The following is an 11,758-nucleotide window of genomic DNA, read 5'->3' as shown; positions in this document are numbered from 1 at the left end:
GTTCGCAGTGAGTGATTTGTGAGTGATTCGTGAGTTCAATATGAATAAATATTTAATATGACTCGGTAGTCACGAGTCACGAATCTTTCATATGACTCGGGAGTCACGACTCATATGAAAGATTCGTTCATTTTGAACGAATCACTCGCGAACGACACATCACTATTCTACACGTTTGACAGCAGAGACGGACCTCACGGTGTTAGCTTGATGTGAGCAGCCGTATTGCTGCATACTAGTAAACACTATGCGACAGAATAACGCACACGACAAATAAATACAATGATGATATCCGAGTACGCACCACCAGGTGTCGTGCTGAACAGGGTTCCTCCAGGAGTGGTGGAGTAGAGCCCTTATATAATCTAACAACATTTGACTGTAGAGCTAAGTAGTAAAAAGGCTGTTAGCAGTAGTGATTTTGTTTGCGAGTGATTCGTTCAAAATGAACGAATCTTTCATATGACTCGTGACTCCCGAGTCATATGAAAGATATTTTGAACATATATCATACATATTGAACTCACGAATCACTCACTGCGAACTAATCACTCACTGCGAACTAATCACTCACTGCAAACAAATCACTCTCTACGAACTAATCTTTCACCGTGGACTGATCTTTCACTGCGAACTAATCTTTTACTATGAACAAATTACTCTCTGCAAACTAATCTTTCATTGTGAACTAATCTTTTGCTGTGAACTAATCGTTCGTTATGAACGAATCACTCTCTGTGAACTAATCTTTCGCTTCGTTCTCGCAGATTCGTTTCATTTGTCACGTGACAGAGAGCTCGGGTCTCTTTTGCTCTCATTCATCTTCACATTGTGGTGTGTTTTTATTTCTTAGCTTTTCACATGGTTTTAATTGCTTATGGCATTTTGTGTACTTTGTAGACTTTGTCAGCGGCAGCAAACCATGTTGCCTTCAGTATTTAGTGTCGGAGAACCGCAGCCTTCTTTACAACGCCCACAATAGGGCTAAAGCGCTAAACCAGCTGTAAAACGAATGAAATGATTCGTGCAAGATTCGTTCACGACTCGTTCACACTGTTCGAGAGTCAAAGATCCGAATCAGTAAAAAGAGTCAGTCTTCCCATCACTACTGGCATCAATTTCTTCAAAGCAACTGAGCTGCGATTTCTGCAGGCTCCTCAAAAAACGACCACGCCCTGTATACTGACTCCTTAACTCAGACTTAAGGACCTTAAAACTGCCCGGAGCAGTTTTACCCCACGGCGCATGTGGCCATAGCAACCGAGTCAGTGTCACTGTCTAGCCTGCTTCGTGAATTGTATTAGCATAATGTCAAATTGTATACATTTTTTATTTGCAGTAATTCCATCCATCCATCCATTTTCATCTGCTTATCCGTTACCGGGTCGCTGGGGCAGCAGTCGCCACCCAAATCACATTGCACCGTCCCAACCCCCCTAAACCTTCCTGCGGGTGGTGAGTCCACTGGAAGGTACCAACCCCCCTGACCGGGATTTGAACTTGCCCAGGAGGACAGAGACATTGCCTCTGGGCCAAAGCGCCACTTTCAGTAATTTGAAAAAAGCAAAATAAATAATAAGGGAGTGGGTTGAGGGAGTGGGAGGTAGCAACATATAATACCTATAATTTCTCTGACTAATTTTGCACATGCTTTCTAAATTATAATAAGCCTATATATTAATAGATTGAAGTTTTATCCAGGTACTTAACATTAACATTAACATGAAGACAACCGATTGCAGAGAGTTTGTGAGAGTATGGTAGCCACAGAGGATTACATCGTGCTATTCCTACCATTACAAAGTAACTCAATGCTGTTAACTTGGTCTGACCGTTTGTATTAATGCTGGTCCCCAGCACGGGAGGACCTATTTTCACTTTCACCTCTGTAAGGAGAAACAAACATTGTTGTTCAAGTCACTAACTCGATTTAGAGGTGAAGAAGAAATTGAGATAAACGGTTGCGACTGTGAAGCGAGAAGGGGTTTACATGAATGTTGTGTAAAGAATTTAGCATTTTTTCAGTCCTAATGACCTCTAAAGGGCCTGAAAAGTATTTGTTTTGCACCGCATGGGTGCCATTTTGTGTCTGGTTGCATCAACTATTTCAGACAATGTGAGGAAAAACTGTTTGAATGTAGCTGTCACCATTTCCTTAATGGAACAACAGCAATACAGAAGTTTTCGAAGGACACAAGTCAAGTAGAAGGTAAGATACTTACATAATTTAATAAAACAAACTTAACAAATGGAAGTTGGAAGTAGAAAAGCTAACCTGAGAGGATTTTGTAGCTTAACATATGAAGCGAAAACATTTATTGTTTAAATCTAGTAGCCTTTCCTGCCATTAATAGCAGTTTTTGAAGTGTTTGTGAAGTGTCCCATCCATAGTGTTATATTGTTTTGGTCTGGATTAGCCTTAAAGCTGAATTAATGCTTAGTACAACTGCGTTTGAGATTAGACTGAGACTAAGGTCTAAAGACAAGGATGTTGAGGTGTCACAAAACTAAACATTTGATAGTTATATAAAGTCATGGTTTTGCAGAATATAGAAGAAATGTTGTGATAGAGCACATTGTCAAGTGCTTGATGTAATGTTCTTTCCTAGCAACAAGCCTGTGATTTTTCAGCATTCATTGTAACAACTGGTTATTTCATCACATCATTATAATCAACAGTTGAAACCATGTAGATTACATGAGTCTCGTAAAGAATTATACGCATTATACCCAAGGACATTTAATTTCTTTATTAATTTTTGTAAATGTTGAGCTGGTGTACAGAGTAAATTGTCAATAGATGTCCTCAGATTTTACTTGATTAAAAGGCTTGTACATGTGTATGTATTTTAAATCATGTTCCACTTTCCATAAAGCATACAAAACTGGTTAAAATACCCAGAAGGTCCCATTTTCTTCCAGGTTGCAGGCATTACCCAGAACTCAACTGTGTCTTGGTAGCTACAGCTGTATGATGCTAAAAGTACATCCATAACATAACTCCCAGTTGACAAGTAAGGGTGCATAGCATTCTAAGTAAATATATATATTTTTACATATTTCATATATATATAAAAGAGGTCGCCGACTTTCTGCACAGTCAATTGCTACAGAGCTACAAACTTCATGTGACCTTCAGATTAGCCCAAGTACAGTACGCAGAGAGCTTCATGGAATGGGTTTCCATGGCCGAGCAGCTGCAGCCAAGCCACACATCACCAAGTGCAATGCAAAGTGTCGGATGCAATGGTGTAAAGCACGCCGCCACTGGCCTCTAGAGCAGTGGAGACGCGTTCTCTGGAGTGATGAATCACGCTTTTCCATCTGGCAATCTGATGGACGAGTCTGGGTTTGGAGGTTGCCAGGAGAACGGTACATTTCAGACTGCATTGTGCCGACTGTGAAATTTGGTGGAGGAGGAATTATGGTGTGGGGTTGTTTTTCAGGAGCTGGGCTTGGCCCCTTAGTTCCAGTGAAAGGAACTTTGAATGCTTCAGGATACCAAAACATTTTGGACAATTCCATGCTCCCAACCTTGTGGGAACAGTTTGGAGCGGGCCCCTTCCTCTTCCAACATGACTGTGCACCAGTGCACAAAGCAAGGTCCATAAAGACATGGATGACAGAGTCTGGTGTGGATGAACTTGACTGGCCTGCACAGAGTCCTGACCTGAACCCGATAGAACACCTTTGGGATGAATTAGAGCGGAGACTGAGAGCCAGGCCTTCTCGACCAACATCAGTGTGTGACCTCACCAATGCGCTTTTGGAAGAATGGTCAAAAATTCCTATAAACACTCTCCTCAACCTTGTGGACAGTCTTCCCAGAAGAGTTGAAGCTGTAATAGCTGCAAAAGGTGGACCGACATCATATTGAACTCTGGGTTAGGAATGGGATGGCACTTCAGTTCATAGTATGAGTCAAGGCAGGTGAGCGAATACTTTTGGTAATATAGTGTATATACAGTGGGTACGGAAAGTATTCAGACCCCTTTAAATTATTCACTCTTTGTTTCATTGCAGCCATTTGCTGCAATGAAACAAATGAATATACCCACTGTATATAGCCTTTTTATGATAAAAACGTTTCTGTGCATGTGCGCAGTTGCATTCCTTAGTATTAAGTATATGCTATTGTGGTAATAATATCTTCAATCCATTCTAAAGGAATATACATGTGTTCTCTATTTTTTTGCAACAGTATTTTTGCATAAACTTGATGCATGCCATCGTCTCAGTAGTCCTTAAGTGCAGGGCTTTCCCTGTCTTTATATTTCTGACCACTTCTCCTGCTGTTTGCACTTGTTTAGACACCTCCTCTCAGACTGTGTAGATAATGTCACCCTTTTGGAACCTACAGAACTAGCATGGTCTTCCTTTCCATCAAAGGGACAGAAATAAATCAGCAGTACAGGCTGTGTTGAGTAGAAATGCTTGTCATTTTGAAAGACTAGCCATCAAAGCCACCATGTCTCAACAAAGTTCCATACAACTTGAAAGTGCTTCCCCCTGCTGTCTTTTCATCAGACCCCACCCCCTCACTCTAACCCTGACATCAGCAGTGGGGTTGTAAAAAACAAAGAGTTGCTAGGAACTGATGTAAGCACAGCATAATTATGAGCCCTTAGAGAGCAAACTGTAGGACATGAGGGAGTTTGTATCATTAAATCTTTAAATCTGTCTTATAACTTGATGCTAAAATGAGAATGAACAGATGTTTTGATGGCTGAGAGTAGATACTGAGTTGAAGCATCAGAGTAAATTCTCTATTATCTACAGTACTAAAGTACAGGGCCAACACATATGACTACTTTATAACAAGACTGACATTATATCAAGACTTTACATTCATTATTTCTGGCTGTGACGCCATTCTAAACACGTATTAATAGGTGCTTTATTGCAACTGTTTTGTGAGATATGTACTTCATATTATATAATTCATTGTGTAATGAAATGTTTATTAGAGGCATACGTGTATGTTACTGTTATCACTTGAGATGTTGCGCTTATTGAGGTAAATAATTTATAAAAAAGACTCTTGTATACTCTGAGAGCTGCTGCTCTTTCTTCATACGCGATATTACTTTCTGTGATATTATCACAACATTGACATGTCCCTTCAGCCAGGACTAATACAAGGTATTAAAATCACATGCATACACACACACACGCACATGCACACACACGCACATACACACACACACACACACACACACACTACTACCAGTATTGGTTTTCTTCCAAGCTGCATACTGTATGAATGTTGTAAAGATAAAAAACAAAAAAAAAAAAACAAACAAAAAAAACAAAAAACCTGGCATTTGAACAGACATTGGGCACTTTGCAGATTGGACGTATATCAGTGATATTAGTTTGTACCCAAGCTGATATGTACAACTTAAACCTACAATATTTCACCAAATTGATAAAACTTTAGATGCTAATGTACTGACATCATTTCTAAGTGTATAGTAAGGAGTCGGCTCAAGCTGTATAAAAATAGATTTGAAGCCAGAGCTTCGGAAGAACATGAAGAACATGAACTATGATCTTCAACCCCCCCTTCTCTTCCTTCTCTAATTACACAAAATACACACAGTCTCATTCATACCAACCACGCTTCCTCTTGCAAGCAGTTATTGCTTCTTCTGAGTTACAGATAAGACGATGAAACTGTGGGAATTGAAGACAAAACAGGAGTAAAATGAGACGCGCTTCAGGAAGGGTCAGGCTCACAGTTGCGGGTCAGTTTTACAGTTTCTCATCACAGTGAATGGTAACTGTCATTGCTACACTAGAAAATTACCAAAAAGACAGACATGAGAGCTTAACACAGCCTCAACCCTTAACGCAACACTCTCCTTTCTCCAACCATCTCTTTAACACAGCCTCACCACTGATACATTACTACCAGGATTTTAGCTACTTCAACCTCATCAAGTGACATCTAGTGGCAATGAGATGGTCTGAATGAGTGCCGAATGATTTAATGAATCAATTAAAGCTTTCCCTCTACAGCTGGTAAAAGCACATGGTAAAGCACAAAGAAAACAAAAAAGCACAGAAACCTGATGTTTGAAACAGGCAGAGCAATACAACATTTGTATGTTCTTCTACCCACAAAGATCATAATATATATAGCATAACACATATATTCAGAGCAAACAAACCAAACAAGGAAAACAAGGAAAACTGTACCTGAAACAGCAGCATCAGTGGCATCACGTAGGGATCGTATTACTGAAACAACACACTGAAGACTGTTACGTAGAGCTTTTTAGTGCATTAATAGTATGTACATCAATATCCTTGGGTGATCGTTCTAGCTTCACTTGACTTGACACTGGGACAGATAGTTAACTGAAAAGCAGTGTGACAGATTGGAGGCGTTGTAACCTGTTGCCTAGAGATGATGTAATCCATATTATATTAATCTTTTTGTTCATTCTTTATTTTAACAGACAGGATTTCCTTGATTTAGAAAATGGGACAGTGATTGACCCAACCATTCATTGCATGCCTGTCCTATACAGTTGTGTCTCCTCCCCATGTTTCCCCACTCTTATACCCCACACCCCCATGTATACCCTCAGTATTTGAAATTAAAGACAAAACATGTGGCAGCAGTCACTCATGCTCATACAGATAACAGGAAGCACGTTTCGGTTGCTAGGTTTTTTTGTGTGTGTGTGTATTTTCTTTGTTTTTATATACGAAATCATGCTTCTAGCCTAGTAATAGATGTTTTTTTCCCCCCAATGGATCCTTTAAAAAAAGTTACTAAAAAGTGTATCCATATTCTTCTCTTCTGGCACGTGCTGATAGTTGGCATAGCCACCATGGGTATCACTGGGTTGGTTTTGTAGCTGTTCATCATTTGTTTTGTTTTTTCTGTGTGTTCTTCTTCGTCTCAGCTACTTCTGGTCATTTGTCCATATAGGATGGTTTTGGTGAGGGGATTGAATCTGGCTGAGAACTCTATAGAAAAGTAAAGAAAGAAGAAATCAGGATACATTAAACATTTGTCTTTTCACTGCACAACAAAGGTTTTAATAGTTAATATTCAGCACATAGCATGCAAGCTGCAGCATGTGAGTGCAGATGTGATCTTTCTTTTAAGTTAAATTATAAACCTAATTATTTTAGGAATGCAGTGGAAACCCCTGTAAAAATCTTTATTGGTTTGAGGACAGAGCATACTAATTATTGCTAATTTGCTGGTAAAGTTTTAGCTTCTTGCTGTCAGTAAGACTTCAGCTGCTTAACAGTCTTTGGTCACCATTGCCAGATTTCATCATCTTCATTATACCCCAGATTTTTTTTAATGGAAAACAAATCTGGCCTGTGTACAGGAGTGTGTTGTTTTTGGATGTAGTAATGCTTAACCCTTGTAAGGTCCTTCCGGTCAATATGTCGTGTGTGTGTGTGTGTGTGTGTGTGTGTGTGTGCGTGTGTGAGTATGCGTGCGTGTGCATGTTCCTGTACTGCATGACTTGTGCCAACCTTTTCCTCATATTCATTGATACTCATATTCTGGGACAAGATGAAAATCATTGCAAGGACAAACGGTGTGTACAAAAATGTGAAGGACCGCACAAGGATTAAGAATCTGACGTTCATCCATATTTATCAGATGTTTTCACCATTGGCATAAATTCTAAGAGATTTCTTCTGAACCCTTTTATGTGATTATAAGTACAGATAGTGACATGTAAAATCAATGTTTTTAAATCAACACATTTCTATACCCTTAGCTATGTCAGTGAGAAATATTGTAATTGTGCTTTTGCTTGGTTAAAAAAAGGACAATTTACTACAGCAGTGATATATTTTTTCCCTAGAATGCTGACTTTTCTGCAAATGGGGTTTGCATGATACCAGATTTGTCTTTCCAAAAGATCTGAAATTAGTCTTAGTTTTATCCTTATGTATTAGTATAGTCATTAGTTTGGCAAAAGCAAAAAAAAAAAACAAAAATGGTTGGCAAAAGTAGTTTAGCATTCAGCAGTAAGTTGGTGAAAATATCAATGACTTCAGCAATGTCATGGCTTTTACATTAGAAAGGGCAAGTCCCTTTTACTGCCTCACACGCGCACACACATACAGTACATAGACACAGAGATCACACACTCAGCTTTGCAGTTGTGACCTTGAGAGGTGTCTTTTACAAGATCTTTTCTCGGCTGGTTTGTTTTGTTGAGTGCACATTGTGCCAACCCTTTTTTCCCCAAATGCACGGCAAAACAGATAGACCTAAAGTAATTTTGTGCAAAACTAATAATCAATTGCATTAGACACTGTGTATGGAATTATAGTAGAATGATTCTATAAATGCACAATAGGAAATGTTCAATAAAGATGTATTTTGAGTTAGATAGGAAATAACCTTAGCCAAATAGTCAAACTAATGAACTGACTCCTTGAGTGATTCACATATATAACTCCATACACACCTGAAATTGAGCAGTTTTATAACTGGTTTATTTACAAAGCACTGTATATAATATTGTCAGGTTTTTCAATTTCCACAAATGAGAAGTCACTGCATCAAACTGAACTTTATATCAACAGACTGGATGTTAGTTGAGTTAGCAGCTTTCTCTATCTGGCCAAGAGAAAATTCCTTTTTATATGTTTGTACAGTGAAGGAAGATTATAGTAAAGAATATTTGTTTAAGCCGTCAAGATTGAATTATTGTACTATTAGTAAACCTGTTTATGTGCTTGTTGTTTTGCTGTACCAATCTCACTTTACATATCATTTGTATTGAAATAAAGGCACATTCAGCTACATTTAACTCAGTGAGACCGGATTAAATGATTAGTCCCATACCTGAGGGGACGCTGCACTCAGTCTGCTTCACTGCTTAACTCTCCGCAGACTGGCACATTTCACTATTTGAGCACCTTTCTTCACATCCACAGTATCGGGAGAGGGAGTTAGCGGCAGGAATTTAGAGGAGGTGGCAAGAGCAAAAGAAGAGTTGCAGGGAATATTAGTATAGGACAGTTAAATAAAATGAAGTAGACAGGAAAAGAAAGTTGTGATATAAAGGCAGAAGAGGAAAATGGTGCCAAAGTGACCAAACACAAGACAGAAATATAAGGAACAGGTATGAGAAAGAAACATGAGAAGGGGGAGGAAAGAGGGAAGAAAAGACGCAAATTGAAAAACAGTCAAGCCAGGACAGAAGTGATGGGTGGCAGCTGAAGATAAGATTGGAAATGCAATATTAAGGAGGAAATCTGGTTGAGTTGTCATTTCAGTACTTCAGAAAGTACTGTCTGCAGGAAAGACAATATAAAAATAAGAAGAAAATTTAAGGCCATATAGACCAAGTTGTTAATCATCAATCTGTATCTGTGATAAAACTAATGCTTATTAAGTAATGTTATTGTCTTGAGGACCAGATTTCTCCTTAAAACCAATATTTATTGCAATTAATACTGGATCCAACTTTTATGGTTTAAGTGACAGAGCACACAGTCACAGTTGAAGGACTACAAACTTTAATGAAGGAAGAAAACAGAATGTTTGGAAAAGGCGAGAAATGAAAATAGATGCACTTTCACTTTATATGTGTGTTTCTTGGACAATCGTGTGGATGAATTGACTGTGGGATGTGGCAGTGGTTATAAGTCAGGGGTCGGCAACCCAAAATGTTCAAAGAGCCATATTGGACCAAAAAGAAAAAACAAAAAAACAAATCTGTCTGGAGCTGCAACAAATTAAAAGCCTTATATAAGCCTTATATGAAGGCAACACATCTGTAAGTGTACATCTGTACATCTGTAAACTGTGTTATACACTGTGTATAAAAACTGTGTGTTGCATTTATGAAATCAATGAACTGCTGCAGAGAACACAGAATTTTATTTCTGCATGTAACAAAAACATTTTAAACTTGAAAGAAAGACACATGGTTGATGTTGACTTTCACAAAATATTTGAGTCCTCCTCGTATTTAGGAAATAAAAATCCACAATTATCCAACTGCAGTGAACCAAAAATGCAAAATGTCGTCTGCTTCTGTGTTCTAACAGTTTATTGCGTGTACTGGAGCGTGCAGTCAGATATGTATATATAGTATATGGAAAATAATCATTGAATGTAATAATCATTGAATGTAATAATCATGAAACAGTCATTTCATTCATTATGCCTGCTACCCCTCCTGGGGCATAGGCCGCCTACAAGGGTCATCCAGGCATCTCTGGCCTGTGCCAGTCTCTCAAGCTGTTCCCAAGTGTAGCCTGTTTTCTTTCGGTCGGCATCCAGGTCGCGGTGCCAGGTGTTTTTTGGCCTGCCTTGCTTCCTCTTGCCTTTGGGGTTCCACGTCAGCGCTTGCCTTGTGGTGTTGGAGAGCAACCTTCGCAGAGTATGTCCAAGCCATCTCCAGCGTCTCTGGAGGATTGTTTCATCCACCGGCTGTTGTTTGGTCCGCTGCCAAAGGTCTAGATTGCTGATGGTTTTGGGCCAGTGGATGCGAAGAATCTGTCATAAGCCGGTGTTGATAAACGTTGGGATCTTTTTGGTGTTTGCCAATGTGGTCTTCCAGGTTTCAGCTCCATACAGCAGCACTGACTTCACGTTGGAATTAAAGAGTCTGATCTTGGTGTGGACTGAGTAGCTTCCAGACTTCCAGATGTTCCGCAGCTTGACAAAGGCTCCTCTTGCTTTGCCTATTCTGGCCTTTAGGTCAGCGTCAGTTCCTCCCTGCTTATCGATGATGCTTCCGAGGTAGGTGAAATTATCCACCTCTTCTAGTGCATCTCCTTCAATGTTCAGGCCCACCTGTGCTGATGTCTGTGGTGCTGTGGTCTTGTCTTGCATTTGCTGGTGGGTGTGGTAGTAGAGCGAGGTCGTCATCAAAATCCAGGTCGTCCAACCGTTTCCACCGCATCCACTGTATTCCGTTCCGCCGTTCTGACGTTGAGGTCTTCATCACCCAATCCATTGCTAGCAGGAACAGTATCGGGGACAGCAAGCATCCTTGTCTCACCCCTGTTCTCACTTGGAAGGCGTCCGTGAGGTGTTGACCATCGATTACTCTGCAGGTCATTCCTTCATACGAGTTTTTGATAATGTTGGTGACCTTCTCTGGACCTCCATAGTGTCTCAGCGGTTTCCATAAGGTTCTTCTGTCTACACTGTCGAACGCCTTCTCGAAGTCGATGAAATTGACGTAAAGAGGGGAGTTCCATTCCAAGGACTGCTCCAAGATTATCCTCAGTGTGGTGATCTGGTCCGTGCACGATCATTCCTTTCGGAAGTCAGCCTGTTGGTCCTGTAGCTGTGTGTCTACTGCATCTTTCATTCTATTGAGGATGACTTTGTTGAAAACCCTGCTTGGAATGGATAGCAGAGTAATTGCCAAATGCATACCTTTTCATGCTCATGTACAGTGGTATGAAAAAGTTTGGGCACCCCGATCATTTTCAAGATTTTCCTTTATGGATCATTGGTTGTCTGGAACAGCAATTTCAATTAAATATATCATATAGCAAACAAACACAGTGATATTTCCATCCATCCATTTTCATCCACTTATCCGTTACCGGTGGCAGCAGTCTCCACCCAAATCACACCCCCCAAACCTTCCTGCGGGTGGTGAGTCCACTGAAAGGTATTAACCGCCCTAACCGGGATTCGAACTTGCCCAGGAGGTGAACACTGGGGTTCCACACCAATGACAGAGACATTGCCTCTGGGCCAAAGCGCCACACAGTGATATTTAAGAAGTGAAATGAAGTT

The 11,758-nt window shown here is 40.0% G+C and overlaps 1 protein-coding gene and 1 pseudogene across 1 annotated transcript in view; both read right to left on the bottom strand.

Annotated features, from left to right (window-relative positions):
- Nucleotides 1-6,584, bottom strand: part of LOC107990206 (eukaryotic translation initiation factor 4E-binding protein 2-like) — an 11,252-nt gene extending 4,668 nt beyond the window's left edge. Inside the window, exons 1-2 of the mRNA XM_017042673.1 lie at nucleotides 6,572-6,584; nucleotides 305-355 (exon numbers count right to left, since the gene is read on the bottom strand). Coding sequence (XP_016898162.1) covers nucleotides 305-355; nucleotides 6,572-6,584 — 64 coding nt within the window. The remainder of the gene's footprint in view (nucleotides 1-304; nucleotides 356-6,571) is intronic.
- Nucleotides 6,585-9,517: 2,933 nt separating this feature from the next.
- Nucleotides 9,518-11,491, bottom strand: LOC112486348 (uncharacterized; annotated as a pseudogene).
- Nucleotides 11,492-11,758: the final 267 nt, after the last annotated feature.

This window comes from Cynoglossus semilaevis, chromosome W, assembly GCF_000523025.1.
Source record: "Cynoglossus semilaevis isolate Cse_v1.0 chromosome W, Cse_v1.0, whole genome shotgun sequence".
In the NCBI taxonomy this organism is placed as follows: Eukaryota; Metazoa; Chordata; class Actinopteri; order Pleuronectiformes; family Cynoglossidae; genus Cynoglossus; species Cynoglossus semilaevis.
The sequence above is the reverse complement of the archived record's forward strand: the minus strand, read 5'-3'. Positions and strand labels throughout refer to the sequence as shown.